Source organism: Hippopotamus amphibius, chromosome 16, assembly GCF_030028045.1.
Source record: "Hippopotamus amphibius kiboko isolate mHipAmp2 chromosome 16, mHipAmp2.hap2, whole genome shotgun sequence".
Lineage (NCBI taxonomy): Eukaryota > Metazoa > Chordata > Mammalia > Artiodactyla > Hippopotamidae > Hippopotamus > Hippopotamus amphibius.
This window is the reverse complement of record NC_080201.1, coordinates 28,016,747-28,036,290: the sequence shown is the minus strand read 5'-3', so window position 1 is coordinate 28,036,290 and position 19,544 is coordinate 28,016,747. Positions and strand designations below refer to the sequence as shown.

The 19,544-nt window shown below is 50.2% G+C and overlaps 1 protein-coding gene across 6 annotated transcripts in view; it reads left to right on the top strand.

Annotated features, from left to right (window-relative positions):
- Positions 1-3,307, top strand: part of MMP15 (matrix metallopeptidase 15) — a 36,956-nt gene extending 33,649 nt beyond the window's left edge. For 5 of the 6 annotated variants that reach the window (XM_057711098.1, XM_057711095.1, XM_057711094.1 and 2 more), the window contains 2 exons: positions 129-244; positions 1,314-3,307. In XM_057711098.1, coding sequence (XP_057567081.1) covers positions 129-244; positions 1,314-1,777 — 580 coding nt within the window. In that variant the 3' untranslated portion in view covers positions 1,778-3,307. The remainder of the gene's footprint in view (positions 1-128; positions 245-1,313) is intronic. The other variant, XR_009049645.1, reaches the window with a different exon arrangement.
- The last annotated feature ends 16,237 nt before the right edge of the window (positions 3,308-19,544 follow it).

The window sequence follows — 19,544 nt, the reverse complement described above, 5'->3', positions numbered from 1 at the left end:
CCCCTCCTCTAAAGGGCAAAGGCCCCCACTGGGCCCCCACCCTCAGGCCCACCCAGAAAGAACCCATGGCCTGTGCAGACCAGGTGCCAGGCCCAAGCCGGCCCCCAGTCTGGTGCTTTTGGTCACAGGTATTGGCGCTTCAATGAGGACACGCAGCGTGGAGACCCCGGCTACCCCAAGCCCATCAGCGTGTGGCAGGGGGTCCCTGCCTCCCCTAAAGGGGCCTTCCTGAGCCATGATGCAGGTACCAGGACCAGCCCCTCCCAGTCCGCCCCGCACGCCCCATCCCCCTCCTCCACACACAGGGGACAGGGTTGGCCTGAGGTCACCAGCATTGAGGTGGCATGCATGGGGGACACAACTGTGCCAGGTTACCGCTTGCACCATTTACAGAAGCCAAAGAGAGCTTGTGTAAAGGGCCCCAAATCCCAAAGAAAGGAAGTTGTGGAGTCAGGAATCCGGCCAGGCCTGCCTGTGTCCAGAGCTGGTGCTTAGAGCTGCCCTGCTCCCTGCAGAGCCTTGAGCCTGGCAGGAGTGGGGGGTGAGCTTGGCTCAGAGCAGTGAGAGCAAGCGTCCTGCCAGGGTGCCCCCTTCCCCACCTGGCAGGAAAGTCTGATCTCTGTCATTATAACGGAGCAACAGGGAGCTGCGGCTTTTATTTCTCCAGCAGGGTCTCTGGTGAGTTTAAGAAAACCCAGCAGCCCTGGTGCTCAGCCTCTGGGTCCTCAGGGACGCAGGGGAGACCTGGCTGGCTTTGCTAACGCTCGGGCGGAGCACACGGCTTCCATGCTGATAGCTTCACTCTGCAGCTGCTCTGACCTCGTTGTGCTCAGCTGAGTAGCGATGCACCTGGTGGTTCAAAGCTGGTCCTTCCTGGAGTTAAAGGGACATGAGCAGAGATCTGGTCCGAGGCGGCATCAGGCTCCTCTCCAGGTCTGATACAGGCTGACTGTGTGGCCTTGAGCAAGACACTGGCCTCTCTGGTGCAGGGGGAAGCCAAGCCTGGGTACCCTGACTGTAGCCCCCAGCCCAGCAGGCTATAGGACCCTTCTTTGTGCTGCCCTAGTCCGTGTCAGCCCAGCCAGGATCACAGGATTCTAGTCGTGCCCCTGACCTAAACCCTGTTCTTCTCTGAGCGTGGTCTGGCTCCTGTAAGTTGGGAAGGGACAGACTTCAAAATGCCCGGGGAAGCAAGAGAAGAGGATGGTGTTTTAAAGCTAGAGCCCCTTCAGCTCACCCTGGTCTTCCTCGAGGTCTCTGACCGTTGGGTGGGCCCCAGCTTGATGCCACTCCGGCCTGCTTGCCCCCCACAGCCTACACCTACTTCTATAAGGGCACCAAATACTGGAAGTTTGACAACGAGCGCCTGCGCATGGAGCCCGGCTACCCCAAGTCCATCCTGCGGGACTTCATGGGCTGCCAAGAACACGTGGAGCCAGGGCCGCGATGGCCCGACGTGGCCCGTCCGCCCTTCAACCCCGACGGGGGTGCAGAGCCGGGAGCGGGCGGTGACGGCGAGGAGGGCCACGAGGCGGGCCCCGGCGGCGGCGGCGGAGGGGGGGACTTCGGGGAGGGCACGGACGAGGACGGGGGCAGCCGCGTGGTGGTGCAGATGGAGGAGGTGACTCGGACGGTGAACATGGTGATGGTGCTGGTGCCACCGCTGCTGCTGCTGCTGTGCGTGCTGGGCCTCACCTACGCCCTGGTGCAGATGCAGCGCAAGGGCGCGCCCCGCATGCTCCTCTACTGCAAGCGCTCCCTGCAGGAGTGGGTCTGACCGCCCGCGCCAGCCCCTCCTGCTCCTCACGGTGCTAAGGGGCCAGGCTGGCCGCGCCTGTGGTTCCGAGACGGCTCCTGGGGCCTTTCAGCTGGAGCCTTCGGTGGCTCCCTCAGCCCCTGGGTGGGGGCCCTTCCAGGCCCTCCGACATCCCTGCCAGCCCTGCCCCCTTGTTTATTTATGCCCAGGTATCTTTTTTTTTTTTTGCACACTAATTGAGCATTTCTTCCTACTTTCCTGACCGGGGCGGTCCCTCAGGGCAGGGGGTTAGAATTTTCTAAATGTAGTTCTGCACCAGACAGGGAATTAGGCTCCCACCCACCTCTGGCGCAGCCAGGAGAGCAGAGGGTCAGGAGGCCCAGTTGGCAGAGCGGCTGAAGGGCTGTCGGGCTGTGCCTCAGCCTCAGCACCAGGGCCAGAACCGAGGGAGCTTGTTGGGGCCTAACTGGTTTCCAGCCCCCGAGTCTTTCTGGTCTTAGAAAGAGTTTTCACTTGGTGGCAGCCCCAGGCCCGAGGGGGCAGGGAGGGGGAAGTGGCCGCTGATCAAGAGTGAGTCCTATTGAGATCTGGTTCCTTCCCAGCCCACCTCTGATAACCCCAGCAGCCTGGGTTCCAGGTGCCTAAGAACACGACCCCGCCCCTGGCCAGCACGGGGCCAGCAGCCCCCAGCTCCCACGTACCCCTTGAGCCCACACCTCCTTCCCTCTCTGGAGAAGGGGCCCTGGGCCTGCCTTACCAAGGACCAAAGGGGGTCTGCTAAGGCCCCTCCCCCAAGGGTAGCATCTGCATCGCCCCCCAGGCTGGGCTTCCAGCCCCCGCCCACTTTCTCCTCTCTGAGCTATGACCCAGCTGGGCTCTTTCCGTGAGCCTTCTCCCTCCCTCCGTCACCCACGTCACCATCCTCAGGGGTCTAAGAACTCCACCAGCCTCAGGCTCAGCTGCTAGTGTCCTGGCTATCCAGGGAAAGACGGGGCTGACGGGTGCCCAGGCTGGAGAGGTAGATGTCCACAGATGTGTGCCCACCAGGCTTCAGGGGTTCCTCCCTCCCAGGTCCGTGCCCCCAGGGACACTGGTAGGGAGCAGTCAGCATCTCATCCCCTCACACAGGCTGTGGGACAGGGCTGTGGAGCCCCCAGAGGAGTCCATCATAGCCTGGAGACTACCACCACCACCCCTGCCCCTGCCATCCTGGGCTCAGCCCTGAAAGTGGACATGATTTCTCCCTCTTTTCCTTCCCAAGGTAAGCAGGAGGCGAGGCTGCTGTGGGCAATGGTACTGTACAGCCGGCTCTGTCCCCTCTGCTCCCCTGCAGCCCTGAGCGAGCGGGTCTGCCACCCAGAATCTCGGAGGCCCCTGGGGGGAGGGGGTCCTCATGGGCTGGCCCCCAGCGTGGGTCCAGCAGCTTCCTCCCCCTCCATCCTCAGAACCACCAGAAAGCCAGCCAAGGGGGGTGGCGAGGGGGGTCCGTGTCCACCCTCATATGTTTCTTTCTGTAAATAATCTGCACTGATTAAATTGTGCGGCCGGCGAGTGTGCCTCCTTTGTAAGAGGCCTTGGGCTGGAGCTTACAGCTGGAGGGGCTGCAGGTGACTGGGGGTGGGGGGGGTGAGGCATGGTCCAGGCTGGGATCGGGGATTTGCCCCCCGCCCTGTGCCGAAGAGACCTCATTCCCAGTTCTGTGGGGGCTCCTTCCCAGTGGCCCAGGGAGGGGCAGATCTCCGGGGAAGGGAGGTTGCTGCCTTCAATAGACCAGAGGAGGGTGAGGCAGAGGACTGGGGGTGGCCCTGCCGGGGTTGGGCACAGAAGGGGTGGGGAATTTACCGGCCATTCATTCACGGTGAGAAAGGACACCCAGCTTCCCGCACACCCTGCATGTCTGGGAAGGGTGGGAGAACCAGTCCAGGCCACTCAGCCTTCCCACCCGTCCAGACGGGTTCTGGGCAGACTGAAGACCCAGCTTGGACAGGAAGAGATGAGACACAATGCCACGTGGATTCCAAAAGTTCCCTTTACCCCATGCTCTGCCTAGAGGGTGAGGGGCCACCCAGGATCTGCCCTCTTTGAAGAAGCAGAAAACCTCACCCTGGGTGAGGGGCAGGTGGTACCCAGGAGACAGGCGTCTCTGCCCTTGGGTCTCCGCGTGGTGGTGAGCCTTGTACGCTCTGCCCGACCTCAGGCGCAGCTTCTTGGGTGCTGGCCTGCGCACCTAGCACTGCGATGCTGGCTCGCGGAGCGGGCCAGGGTCCTCCAGCCTGCTGCAGGCCTCACCCTCCCCTGCAGCTGCACAGCCCCTTCATCCCACCCTTTCCTCTCTTTGTGTTGAAAACTGGCTGAAGAGAGTAGGACATGCTGGCCCTGGGAAGACCAAAGGCCTCTCAGGCTTGGCTAGGAAACAGCCTGTGTGCGTCCGCCACCCCAGGGGCCTTGGTGGGCGGCACGGGGGGTGGGGGGCAGGTGGTTGCTGTCTCGTCAGCTTTCCTGTGGCAGAAGCCACGGGACCCCAGCAGGTCCGCCTCCTGCCTGAAGCCTTGGGGTCGCCCAGAAGCCCAGAGGTCACCAGGCAGGTGGAGGGCGGTGTGGGGACACAGGGACGAGAGAGGACAGGATGAAAGGCCTTCTCGTTGAGCTCTTCCGCAGAGCCCAGCCAGAGGAGAGACTTGGCACAGGCCTCACCTCCTCAGGAAGCTGCCTGAGGAGCCTTCCAGCCCCAGGCTTTCTGGTAGCATCTCAAAGAAACCCAGCGGCTGAAGGAACAGCCTATCTCAAGAGCCCGGTTTATCCCTGCGTGGGTCCCCCATGTGTGAAAGTCTCCTGAGGGACAAGGGGTAGGTGAAGCACCTGGGCCCTGCCTCCCCGTCCCCACACAGCCCAGCAGTCCCCGTGACCGCCCCCTCCTCCCCAGGATTAAACAGAAGCCCACGTCTTTAAAGTATTTGGGTTTTTTAAATCAAGCTGTAACCTAAACTCACCTCGGCCCCTCCCAGCCCCCATTCCCTCAGCACGTTTTGTTTCTTTATATTTTGCTAATTCCCAAGTAAAACAAGCCAGACGTTACAGATAAACAAAAAGAAGAAAGAGATAAGTTGCCATCACTCCCCCAGCAGTGTTGACAGCTTGGCGTATTTCCTTCCAGCCTCTTTTCCTCTGCTTTTGCACAGCTTGGGGTTTTAAGAGTCCAAAACATCCTGGGCTTCAGCCCGAGCGCTACGGGTACTTAAACCTCAAGGGTGGGAACCACACGGCCGACCCCACCGGCTGCTGGAAGGATGATGGTGGCTGTACATGCTGGCGAGTGCTCTACGTGCAATCACAGCTCCAGTCGTTCCGCACCCTCCCTGCTTACATTTCACTCCTGAGAAGAGCGGGGTTCAGAGAGGTGAAGTGACTTGGCCAAGGTCACACAGCCAGGAAATGGCCCATTAGAACCCAGACAGACTGACTTGCACAGCAGCCCAGCGCCCCCCACCCCCACCCCCATGCTGCTGGAGAAACCAGCAGGGACGAGGAGGCCCCTGCCCACCCTGGCCTTCCCTCCTCACACTTTCTAGACATTGAAGACCCCAGGGTCACCAACAGAGCCTCCTTTCAGGCTGGGGCAGGGCTGAGCTGGCCGCTTCCTCCCCCTGTGACTTGGCAGAAAAGCCTTTTTGTTGTGGCTCACATAGAGGCCATTCTCCTCTGGCTCACGGGAAGGAATGGCCAGCTTCCTGTCCATCCACAGCCGCCCAGGCTGCAGTGGACTCCTCCATGTACACCCGAGAGAAGCAGGGCTTCCTGCCCCTCCAGCTCCTCTAGTTCTGCCTCAGGGGCCTGAGGCTGCTGGCTTTTGCCCCTCGATCCGTGAAACCACACAAAGGGGTTGGACACAGCCTCCTCTCAGCTATCCTGGGGATTCCAGGCCTCGAGGCACTCTCAGGACACAGCAGTACCACCCTTGGCCCACTGCTCAAGTGGCCTCGTGACCCACAAAGCGCTGGCAGAGCCCCTGCCAGGCTGCTTGCTCTGTCCCAGATGTTCCCGGCACTTGCTTCCTCTATGCCTTTGCTTGTGCTGTTCCCTCCCGCTGGAAAACCCTTCTCTGCACATTTCATCCTGTTCAAATTGCACAGATCCTTGAAGGCACAGGTTAAGGCTTGCCTTTTCCAGATTTCCACCCTCCTTCCTCAAGGTGACTGAGTTTCCTTCCACCCCTGGCTCACCCAGCACTTGTGTCCTAACCTCTGTGACCTTGCCTCTGACTCCAGACTGCCCATCCTAACAGGCACCCAGATGCTGAGTGTGGCTCCATCACTCTCAGGCTGTGTGTCCTTGGGCAAGTCACTTCACCTTTCTGAGCCCACATTCCCATCTGCAGAATGCGGCTAATAGCCATGCCTGGTTCACACAACTGCACGGCTTGACTGAGCTGATCCACGTAAACACTTAGAACAGTCCACGGCAGGCTCTCAATAGTCTGTTACCTATATCTCTGTTTTAGGTGCAGGTACCTGGTGGGCACTAAGGAGGCGTCCCTCCTTGCCTTTCTCTCCAGGAGTGTTTGTGGGATGGGGTTAAAGGTCGACCAGCCCGGGGACAGGTGCCAGGAAGAGGGACATTCCTGTGCCACCAGCTCCCTTCCTCAGCTGCCGAGGCCTCACCCTGCTGACCCGGGGGGCCCAGCCCCTCCTCGTCCGCAGCGCCAGCCCTCCTTTCCAGATCTTGAGCACGAGGCCCCAGCTCAGGTTTTCTCCCCAAGTGCTCCTGCCCCTCCCACCCCTACATTGTTCACCCACCTCACTCTTTGCCAGAAATAGCCTCCAAACTCCCCTTCTCTTGCAGCCAACCTAACAGGCCCCTCCTGGAAAAACTATATCATTCCCCTGCCAGCATGGATCACAGCAATAAACTGGATTCCATTAAGAAATTATTCCGAGTCAGTGGAAAGGGAGGGGCAGCTATACCCCAATAATTTCATCAAAAAATTACACAGCACCACCCTAAAACCTGTCGACTTCAGCCAGATTAAGCTTCTTTTACAGATGGGGACATTGAGGCCTGGACAGAGGGTGGATCGGGCCACAGTCACTCACTGAGTCTTTTTCTTCTTTCTTTTCTTTTCTTTTTTTTTTTTTTTTGTGGCTTGAGGTCTCTAGAGCACAGGCTCAGTCGTTGTGGCGCACAGGCTTAGTTGCTCCGCAGCATGTGTGATCTTCCTGGACCAGGGCACGAACCCATGTCCCCTGCATTGGCAGGCAGATTCGTAACCACTGCGCCACCAGGGAAGTCCCACTCACTGAGTGTTTAAACTGATGCCCAGGCAGGACTTCTCCACCCCACCCTCTCTCACCACACATGCCATGCCATCTCCCCTCCCCTCTGGGGCCCCCTCTTCTGCACTTTGGAAGAACTAAGGGCAGGGTGTTGTGATTAATCTAGCTTTCCTGATAAAGGGCATTTCTGTGCTTCATGAAGCACAGCCTTCAGCTAGTGGAGAGGATATCTGCCCTCTGCAAATAGACCCCCTTGTCCCATGAGAACAAGACCCCCCTTTCCTCCCAGTCCATGGATTCTGGTAGAGCTGGCCCCATTCCCTGGGTGGCCAAATGATCTCGTGACCCAAAACCCAGCCAATCAGAAACCCAGCGCCCTCCAAGGGTGGGCAGAAAACCCAAATCTGGCCAATCAGGGACTCCCTGTGATTTTTCTGGACTCCCAAGGAGAGAGAAGCCCTGTGCCTGCTGAGATTGCTGAGCTACTGGAATGTGACTCTGGAACTGCTGGTGGTTCATCTCACCACCACAAAAGAGAGCCTGCCTCAGAGCAGAGCCAGCAGAGGAGTATAGAACCTCAAAGATTCTGGACAGCACCATTTGAGCACCTGGATCCAGCTGTGCCTGAAGCTCTCCCAGTTACATGTACCAATAAACTCCTTTTATTTCTTAAGCCATTGTGAGTTATTATTTTTGTTTGTTTTGGTTTGGTTTGGTTTGGGTTTTTTGTCCTCACTGATGCCCAAGGTGGCCTGAGTTCCAAACTTATGCTTAGCTTAACACACTCTTCTTGCCAATCTAGGACTCTTCTCAGGAAAGCGCCTAACCCCAGGACCAGAAGGCACCATCTCTTCAACACTTCAGTGTTTACTGAAAATGTTTACTGGGGTCCCTGGCACAACTCCCAGCCTCAGTAATGCTGCCTAAGACAACATAAGACACCTGAGTCTTCACAAGGGGCCCTGGGAATCACGTAGCCAAATGGTAGCAGGTGAGAGGAGTGGGGAGGTTTATTTAACTGTTACATAGGCTTTTTCAGATTCTATAAAGTAACAGATAGACAATGAGGAAACTACAGAAAAGCCAAAGCTGTCTATGAAAAATGTCAGCAGTATCTACTCTTCTGCCAAACAACTTTAACAATTTTTTTTTTTTTGGCCACGCCATGTGGCTTTTGGGATTTTAAATCCCTGACCAGGGATCAAACCCATACCGGGTCTTAACCACTGGACCACCAGGGAAATCCCCAACCTTAACAATTTAAATGTAAATCCTACAGGCTTTCCCTTATGAGTATATATTAATATATTTTATTTTTTTAAAGTCAGTTCATACCAGGCATGTTAAGTTTTTTAACTTGCCTTTCTTTTTAAGTTATAGTTTTTTTTTTTTTTAATTTTATTTATTTATTTTTGGCTGAGCTGGGTCTTTGTTGCTGTGAGTGGGCTTTCTAGTTGCAGGGGCTACTCTTTATTGCAGTGTTCAGGCTTCTCAGTGGTGGCTTCTCTGGTTGCGGAGCACGGGCTCTAGGCACAAGCGAGCTTCAGTGGTTGCAGCACACAGGCTCAGTAGTTGCAGCTTGTGGGCTCTAGAGCACAGGCTTAGTAGTTGTGGCACATGGCTTAGTTGCTCCGCAGCATGTGGGATCTTCCCGGACCAGGAATCAAACCCGTGTTCCCTGCATTGGCAGGCAAAGTCTCAACAACTGTGCCACCAGGGAAGTCCCTTAACCTGCCTTTTTCATTTAATATAGCATGAAATTTGGATGAGAAACTTGACCTGCAGGAGACTTTCACTTTGTGGCTTGAATTTTTCTGAGGAGGCATACATACCCATCATGGTGAAATAAATGAGTAAACAGTATATCTTTAACCACTTTCATGTTCACAGGTTGATTTCTACAACAAGCTTTTGGTGGATGCATTCTCCAGGCTCCCCAGAGGAGTTTCCTCAACCCACATCAGGACAGTTACAGATAATATTTTGGAAACAACCATAACTATCACAAATAGTTTTTGAGGGCTCACATTGTGCCAGACTTTATATGCTTTACCGAAATTAATCCTGTTAAGAACCCCACAGGGTAGTTCTTCTATTTGTACTTCACACCAGAGGAGCCCAAGGCTCAGAGAGGTGAAAGAACTTGCTCAAGATCACACAGCTAATCAGTGGCGGAGCCTGAACTCAAGTCGCACCTGCTCTCAATTGCTTATTTATTCAATGAACATCTACTGCTAACAGGGGGCAGGGCACGGAACCAGCAGGGAGCTAACACAGAGACCCTCCCCGATGGGGCTCACATTCCAGGGAGAAGAGCATCCCAGGCAGAGGAAGTAGCCCATGCAAACATCCTGAGGCTGGACCAAGCCTGGGAAATTTGAGGAACAGAAAGGAGACGAGCAGGGTGATAAGGAAGGGGAAAGGGAGAGAGAAAGAGAGCAAGGCCAGGAGTTGGGTTTATTCTAAACTTGACAAGAAACGCTTGGAGTATTTTAAGGGATGGGGAGGAAGGAGGCAGGATCTATGATTTTAGAATATTTCTCTGCCTACTGTATGCTTTGCCAAACTACCTTTGCAAACATTCATAATTCTTGCCTTTAGAAAAAGTTCTAGATGTGAAATCAAAGTGGAATCACGAGCCCACAATGTTCTAAGGCTTTTATTACATACTGACAAATTACCCTCCAGAAGGAAAGTAGCACCTGTTTGTTTCTACTCCTCCTCCAAGTGCCTGAGTGCCCATCCCCCACCCCTCACACACCTGGAATGAGATCATCTGTATCAACATGATTGGTGGAAGGATATTGCTTTGTTGGTTTTACTTGCAGTTCTTTGCCACTGAGTTTGAACTTTTTTTCATGTTAGTTGTTAACTGTTTAAAGCGTTTTTTTAGGGGAGGGGAGGATGGCCTGCTTATGCCCAATGCCCAGTTCTCTTTGGGGGTGTTTTTTCTTATTGATTTGTGGGAACATTTTATAGTATGAGGAAATTGACCCTTTGTCAATGAGTTTTAGAGCTAGAAAGTTCTTAGCCCAAGTTCCTCGTGTACAAATGAGTAAACTGGGGCCTGGACAAGAATGGGTACTGGTTCTGGTCCGTGCTCTCAGCTCTCTGTGGCCATGCTAGTTCTGGGAAGATGTTTCTGCCAGCTCTGTTCATTGCCTAGAGAGATCCTCTCCCGTCCCGCTGGCCCCTCCTGGTGTCTTTCCCTGCCCCCACCCCAACCCCCCACCACAGCCTCGTAGAGAGGAAGACATTCTGCAGACAATGGCTCTGTGTGCGGATGACGTCACCAGTGGGGGCATGGGCCCAGAGAACAGAGCTTAGTTTCCTGGGCGGGGTGGGGGTGAGGGGGTGGTGCCCCTGTTCTCCCCTTGTCCCCAGATACCAGGAGGGGCCACAGAATTTGATTGGGAGACTGGCTGCATGCACACCCTGCACCAGCGATCTTGCCTGGCCAGTGCGGGACTGCAGGAGTATGAAACATGAAAGGGGCATCAGAGAAGGGGCAGAGGGGTGAATCAGAAAAAGTCCCAGATCAGTGCTCTGAAATCCTGGGCAACTCTGAGCTCTCAGCCTTTGCCATGAGATGGGTGTTTTTTTCCAAGAGTTGGTGCTAAGAACTGGTGAAATGATGGACTTAAATATGTGCAAACATGAAGCTATGCTTACTGTGGTGACATCAGTACTTTTGCCTGCCCAGCACCCATTTTCCATCTCCTGGCTCCTCCAGGGAGCCACCCCTTTCCCACTCTGAGCTCATGAACTGCAGAAAGACCACCCCTCCCCCCAGCTCTGGGAGCAGATGAGACCCAGGTGGAGGCAGTCCCCGATCCCCTTCTCCATCCCTACCAGGGACGGGCAATGTCTAAGTCATCTCTGGGCTTTGTTCACACATGGAACTACCTAAGTGAAAATGAGCAGCACACAAGAGAACAGAGACATAAGATAGAAAGATGGCATTGTTTGAGACCCTGGATACAGCCAGACCTGAGAGCCATCCCCCTTTCTCTTGTGAGAGCCAATAAACATTCTCCTTGGTCAATCCAGTTTGAGTTGGAATTTCTGAGATTTGTAACTCAAAAAACAAAAAAAATACAACTAAACACAATTGTCACTTAATTCAGTCCTTCATCATCAAAGTCTGGGGCTCAATGAGAATGGATTTGTCCCAGGTGACATACCACTTAGCTGTAGAGTGAGAGCTCTGGAAGCCCAGACATATTCCCCCGCGGCCACATTCCCCTGCTGGCCTGGTCAGGATGCACAGCCGCTCACTCTCCCTCACTTCCTTGAGAATTTGCACGTTAACAAAAGGCTTTATAAGCATGTGGTCTTGTTCGTTTTCATAATTAGATTAAGCAGAGGTGGTGTCTGCGGCTAGGGAGGCAATAGCACCCCACTGGGCTAGTCTTGTGCTTCACCCTGCCCTGTAGAGTCCAGTGGTCCTGACCACACCTCTGTAAGTCATTAAAACTACATTTTGTTGGGCCTGTATGGAGGGAATTCTGTATCCTGCCTGGACTCAAACTGAGACAGCAGGAGAGAAGGTGAAGCTCCCAGGTCCCTGGACATGCGTGTTGTCTGTTTTAATGCTTGCTTCCACATTGCCCTTCCAGGTCTCATGAGAGCTTGCCTAACCGGGCCACTGGGCAGCCCTGCAGAGAGATGGGAACATGGGGCTCCCTCCATGGGTCCAGGCACCCGACCCTAAGGTACAACCTCCAGTTCTAGAGGGAGTGTCCTGGCTGATAAACAATTGGACACTGGGGCACCCAGGGCCACCTCTGGCTGGATGCATGCCCAGGAGCATGTAAGGGTTCCAGGCACGCCAGCCACTAGGGGCCACTGCCAACTGAGACCAGCCTGGGCCGCCCTCCCCCGTCCTGCTCAGAGGCAGGACAGAAACCTGACAAGCGTGTTTTCACCAACTTGAGAGTTTCGGCCCCTCTTTGGGGACTGTTTGTGTTTCGGGTCATGCTGTTGGCTGCCCCCACCTCCTTCTTTCCTCTGCCAAACGGACATTCCCCGGGCTGCCAGGCCTCCAGGAAGCTGGTAGTTTCTGCCCTGAGCTGCCCAGTGGGAACCTCCTTTTCCTATTCCAGGCACTTCCATATCCTCTGTTAAATTTCATTCTCTCATCACAGTCCAGCAAATGGGAGGTATAGCTTCCACCTTACAGACAGGGAGCTGAGGCCCAGCAAGGGAGGGCAGCTTGCCCAAGGTCACACAGCAAATTAGGGGCTTAGAATGCGAAAACCCATCCCCAGCCCAGTATCCACTCCCCACCCCTCAAACCCAAACTCAACCACCAGACAAGGATCAGGCCTGGCAGCAATCCACCCTCTCCAGTCCATCCATTCAGTCAACAAATACTGAAACTTCCAGGGCACCCACTGCAGAGTGCTGGCCCTGGACCAAATCCCACCCACGTCCTGTTTTTGTAAATAAAGTTTTGTTGGAACACAGCCACTCTCATCCATCTGTGTATGTCTTTGGCTGCTTTGGGCTGCGGGCAGAGTTCAGTCAAAATAGAGCCCATCTGGCCCCAAGCTTAATATATTTACTATGGGGCCCTTTACAGAAAAAAAATGTGTCCAGGGCCACATTATGACTTTCTAGGCACTTTTGCACCTTTGTGAATTCTTCCTTGTAAAAACAAACAAACAAACAAACAAAAAAATATATATATATGAATCTGAGTCCCCCTAAAACCAAATTCCCTTACTGAGTTTATGATTAATCTCGCTATCCAAAACTTGATTCCCTTGCCTCTCTTTCAACCTCAATCCCTTACTTGTCCCCTCTGATCTCAGTCCTGTGCTAACTGAACCCTAATCAATCAGCTTCAGATGACTAAGATTGCTGTTGTCCATAACATTGTTAATGTCCTAAAATTGCTATTAATAGATTCATCATTAACATACAAACTTGGGGTGTTTCTCCAGGGCAAGATAAGCTCACAGACAACCCCCCCCACCCCGCCCCAACCACCACCAGCCTCAGCCACAGACCACCTGGCCAGACAATCATAAGCCGGAGACATCTTGACTCCCAAAAACACGATCAAGAAATGTCACAGAAATGTCACAAGACGATGATTAATCCCAGTTCCTTTGTTCGTAACCTTTAAAACATCCTTAACTCAAAGACCAAGATGGATTAGATCTGAGACTTTTCTCCCACTCCCTCGTTTGGTGCCCTGCAAATAAACCCTTACTTTGCTGCAAACACCAGCTGTCAGACTTTGGCTTTCTGCACTTGCTCGGTTACATATACATAAAATTATAGATATAGATACATAATTATATTTTATGACTGTGTTGGTTTAAAGACAAATATAATCCAGGCATGACTGGATTCTTTTTCTACTGTTTTAAGTCAATGCCAACATTTCCATGAGCCCCTAGAACTCTTGTGGACCTCAGGCACTGCACCTGCTACGCCTCATAGAGAAGTCAGCCCTGAGAGTTGGCCATAGGTGGGTCCCACATTGCTGACAGTAGAGCCCCAAAAGGAGACACCCCAATGTTTATCCCTCACCTTGGTCCTTACCCCAACAGTAGAGGTTGCAGGGAGAAGTTTTGACAGCTTCGAAGGGAACAATTCAGGACTCAAAGTGATCGCGTACACTTCTTAGGATGAAAATTTTCATTCCCTTTCAAATTCTTATATTTTGTATTTTTCCATTGTTTAACTAGTTTGGGGGGATAAATAATAAATGCACACGGGTTAAAAAATATTTTGAATGCCCCAAATGGTTTGCAAAAGAACATAATGCTCCCCCCGCTCCTGCACCCCCACCCCCTCCCTACCACTGGTGCACTTCCTTCCAAGCACACTGTGCACACTCAACAAGGGATGTGTGCACACAGTTTACCACACATGCGGTTCCACTCCCAGCTTTTTCCCCCCTTTTAAGTCTACATTCTCACGCATAAATTCATCCTGTCTTTGTTGAATAGCTCTTTAGTATTCCACTGAATGAATATACCACAATTAGGAGGTGCGAGTATTTCCTACCTTTTTCTATTACAGCATTGGAACAGAGACTACTTCTATACAGACTGGCTATGCCTGAATATTAGGCAACTTTTTTTTTCCCTCCAAAAACTCTCTCAGAAAAGAAGGAGTCCCCTTTACTGTGTATACAAGTTCCCATTACCTGATGCTTGCTGATTCCTTTATTTTAAACAAGGAAGTACTACTTGCAGAAGACACAATAGCCTGAAATGACCTCAGTGAATTCTAATTTGGGACGTTTATGGCGGACACCCAACAGGATTGGTTAAGAGTGGGAAAAGGAGGCAAAGGCATTTTACACGAATGCCGTAATTTCTCCTGCGGATATAACTTCACAGTTGCAAGTGTTAAAATAACACTGTAAACAAACCTTTTAAAGATTACTTTAGAAAGCAGTGCTTTAAAATTAAGATGGTCCCTTCACCAGACACCACTAAGAAAATGAAGAGGAAGCCACAGAGTGGGAAAAGATACTTGCCATCTGTATGGCCAATGAAAGACTTGTATCCAAACTATATAAAGAACTCTACAAAACAATATGGGGGAAAAGAGCAGATGATCCAAAAGAAAAATGGATAAAAGACTCAGTCAGCACTTTATTTAAAAAGGATATCTCAATGACCAATAAACATATGAAAACACGCTTAACTTCATTAGCCATCAGGGAAATGCAAATGAAAACAACAATGTAATACTGCTATCTACCCACCAGAACGGCTAGCATGAGAACAGAAGACAATACCAAGTGCTGACGAGGATGTGGAGCAACCAGAACTCTCGTACCCTGTTGATAGGAATACCGAGTGTACGACTTTGGGAAACTGTTTGGCATCATCTGTGAAAGCTGGACATATGTATACTCTCTGATCCAGCAGCTTTGCTCCTAGAAATATACTCAACAAAAATGCTCACATGTATTCATGGAAAAGCAGGTGTGAGAACATTCAAAGCAGTACTATGATATGGTGATTGATAATAAAAAACATACATTTGGTCTTCCTCTGGGTTCTTGGCACATAGCTCCTAAATCCCTTGGGATTTCCTAAGTGATGAGAGTGATAAAGTTTCTTGTTATGCTATTGAAGTGACTTTTGGAAAGCCCCTAGGTAAGGTAAATTTGGGGCAGTTTCCTAAGGGAAGCAACCACATGATTGAAGGGTTGGAGCTTTCAGTCCCACGCCAACTTCTAGGGAGGAAAGAGGAGCTAGTGATTAAGGTCAATCACCAATGGCCAGTGATTTGATCTATCAAGCCTATGTAATGAAGCCCCCATAAAACCCCCAAAGGGTGGGGTTTGCAGAACTTCCAGGCTGGTGACCACGTATAGATGCAGGGAGAGTGGTGTGTTCAGAGAGGGCATAGATGCTCCAATTCCTTCCCACATACCTTGCCCTATGCATCACATCCATCTGGCTGTTCCTGAGTTATATCCTTTTATAATAAGCTGGTAATCTGGAAAGTAAACTGTTTCTGAGTTCTGTGAGCCACTCTAGCAAATGAATCAAACCCAAGTGGGGGTTTGTTAGAACCTCTGGTCTATTGTTGGTCAGTCAGAAGCAAAGGAGACAACCTGGACTTTTGATTGGTGTCTGAAGTCAGTGGGGAGAGTGGAGTGAGTTAGGGGAGGCATCTTGTAGGACTGGGTTCTTAACCTGTTGGATGTAATGATATCTGCAGGTAGATAGTGTTAGAATTGAGTTGACTGCTTGGTAATGTTGAAAAACACACATCAGAATTGGTGTCAGAGTGGTTAAGAATCTGCCTGCCAATACAGGGGTCATGGGTTCAAGCTCTGGTCTGGGAAGATCCTACATGCCACAGAGCAACTAAGCCCGTGTGCCACAACTAATGAGCCCATGTACCGAAACTACTGAAGCCTGTGCGCCTAGAGCCCATGCTCTGCAACAAGAGAAGCCACTGCACTGAGAAGCCCATGTACCACAACGAAGAGTAACCCCAGCTTGCCGCAACTAGAGAAAGCCTGCATGCAGTAACGAAGACCCAACAGAGCCAATAAATAAAAATAAATTAATAAATTTAATTTTAAAAAATTGGTGTCAGAATTTGTAATAGCCAAAGATTGTCATCAACAGTAGAATGGATAGATTGCGGTATATACATGCAAATACTATAGAGCATAGAAAATGAACAAATTCTAACAGCACATAACAGCTTGGAAGGATCTCAGGAACATGAGCGAAGGAAGGTATTCATAAAGGAGTATAGGCTGTACGATTCCATTTATAAAAAATTCAAAAACAGACAAGCTAGCCACAAGGTAGAAACTACCTAAGTGTCCACCAACAGATGAAGAGAGAAACAAAATTGGTGTCTCTATACAATGGAATATGATTCAGCAATAACATGGATGAACCTTGAAAACATTATGCTAAATGTAATAAGCCAGACACAAAAGGAAAAGATTGTATGATTCCATTTGAACGAAATAGCTAGAAGAAGCAAATTCATAGAAACAGGAAGTAGATAAGAGGTTACCAGGGGCTGGGGTAATGGAGAAATAAAGAGCTATTGCTTTGTGCTTAAAGAGTCTGGGGTGATGAAAAAGCTTTGGAAATATCGGTGATGGTTGCACAACACTGTGGAGGTAATTCATGCTAATGACTTTACACCTAAAACTCGTTTGAATGGAATCTTTTTTTCCCTTGCAGTTTTATTGAGATATAGTTGACCTACAGCGCTGCATAAGTTTAAGGTGTGCAACAGGATGACCTGTGTGCAACAAGATGACCTTACTCCACTTAGCATAATACCCTCTAGGTCCCACCGTGTCTTTGTAAATGGCAAGGTTTCATTCTTTTTTAATGGCTGAGTAATATTCCATTGCATATATACACCATATCTTCTTTAGCCATTCATTGATGGGCACTGAGGTTGCTTCCATATCTTGGCTATTGTAAATAATGCTTCAGTGAACATAAAGGTGCATATATCTTTTCTAATTAGCGTTCTCATTTTCTTTGGATAAATACCCAGGAGTGGAATTGCTGGATCCCATGGTAGGTCTATTTTTAACTTTTTGAAGAACTTTCATAATGTCGTCAATAGTGGCTGCACCAATTTACATTCCTACCAACAGTGCATAAGCGTTTGTTTTTCTCCACATCCTCGTCAACACTTATTACTTGTCTTTTTGATAATAGCCATGCTGACAGGTGTGAGGTGATATCTCATTTGATTTGCATTTCCCTGCTGATTAGTGATGTTGAGCATCTTTTCATGTGACAATGACAAAAAGTAACAGAGATGCATCAGCAGAAGTATAATGCAAAAAGTAGAACATAATTGTTTAATGGAATGATAGAGGGCACAAAGCTGTGTTTCTAAAGTGATGTATTGGTTTATCTAATATGTGATTTTAAAAATATATATGGGGGGACTTCCCTGGTTGTGCAGTGGTTAAGAATCCACCTTCCAATGCAGGGGACGCAGGTTCGATCCCTTGTCGGGGAACTAGGATACCACATGCTGAGGGGCAATTAAGCCTGCATGCCACAACTACTGAGCCCATGCATTCTGGAGCCTGTGCACCACAACTAAAGAGAAGCCCATGTGCAGCATGCCACAATGAAGATCCTGCATGTCGCAACTAAGACCTGACACAGCCAAACTAATTAATTAATTAATTAAATGTATAGCTAAATTAATACACTAAATATTTTAAGTATTTGACTAACCTACATACCTAAAAGTTATAAATATAAGCTGGCCCATGAATGTGTTTTTGGATTTTTTTTTAATTGTTATTATTTTTAGTTGTGGTAAAACACATAACATAAAATTTGCTGTCAACCATTTTCAGGTTTACAGCTCAGTGGTATTAAATACATTCACATTGTTGTCCAACCATCACCACCATCCATCTCCATGAGTTCTGATATTGCAAAACTGAAATTCTCTCCCCCCCAAACAATAACTCCTCATTCTCTAGTTTCTAGCAATCACCATTTTACTCTCTGTCTCTATGATTTTGACTATTTCACGTAAAAGTGGATCATATAGTATTTGTCTTTTTGTGATTGGCTTATTTCACATAGTATAATGTCCTCAAGCTTCATCTACATTACAGCATATGTCAAATTTCCCTTCCTTTTTCAGGCTGAAGAATATTCCATTGTATGTATAGACCACATTTTGTTCATATAGCCATCCATCCATTGGTGGACACTTGGGTTTCTTCAATCTTTTGGTTATTATGAATACTGCTGCTATGAGCATGGGTATGTACAAATACCTCTTTGAGACCCTGTTTTCAATTCTTTTGTGTATATACCCAGAAGTTAAATTGCTGGATCATATGGTAATTCTATTTTTAATATTTTGAGGAACCACCATACTGCTTTCCACCATGGTGGCACCATTTTCTTTTCCCACCAACAGTGCACAAGGGTTCCAATTTCTCCACATCCTTATCAAAACTTGTTGTTTTCTGGTTTTTGACAGTAGTCATCCTAATAGGCGTGACGCTGTTTTTGGTTTTGATCTCTTGGGGAAATAGAGAATTGTCATATATTTGAGCAGTATGCTGTTTTCTAACATACACATGCAAGTATGCATATCTGTGGAATAAATCCCTAGAAGTGAAATTCCTGGCTCAAAGGATGTGTGCATTTTAAAGTCATCAAATTGACCCCACTGAGGTTGCCCCAAGTTTACTCTGCCACCAACAGTGTGTCAGAGAGCCCGTTTCCCCACCGCAGTACGCGATCCAATACTTCCATTCGCTAGCGCGTCTCCTGGTGCCTCTGGTTCTCCTGTGGAACGAGGTCCCTCCACCCTTCCTTCTGGGCCACAGCAGCCACCCACACACAGAGCCCTGTTTCAGGTCCCAGATGAGACGCCCCTCCTCAGTCTCATTTCCTCCATACCACCCTCCACACAGGCAGCCAAACAGATTTTTCTCAATCATGGCTTCCCTGGCTTGGAAACTCTGGGGGCCCTGCATCACACATAGCTGTGTCTAAACAAGACTTTGCCAATGACCTACTTTTTAAAAAATTATTTATTTATTGGCTCTGTGTTGCTGCACATGGGCTTTCTCTAGTTGTGGAGAGCGGGGGCTACTCTTCATTGTGGTGCACGGGCTTCTCATTGCAGTGGCTTCTCTTGTTGTGGAGCATAGGCTCTAGGCACACGGGCTTCAGTAGTTGTGGCACATGGGCTCAGTAGTTGTGGCTCACAGGCTCTAGACCGCAGGCTCAATAGTTGTGGCGCACGGGCTTAGTTACTCCTCGGCATGTGGGATCTTCCTGGAGCAGGGATCGAACCTGTGTCCCCTGTATTGGCAGGCAGATTCTTAACCACTGCGCCACCAGGGAAGCCCCAGTGATCTACTTTTGAAAACTGAAGAAAGCAGCTACGAGGGGGCCCCTGTGTCTTAGTGTGGATTCCCCCAGAAGTTGACCCTGAGACAAAGATTCCAGGGAAAGTACTGGAGTTTATTGTTGGCCATTCAGGAACACTGGTTCAGGAGCCAG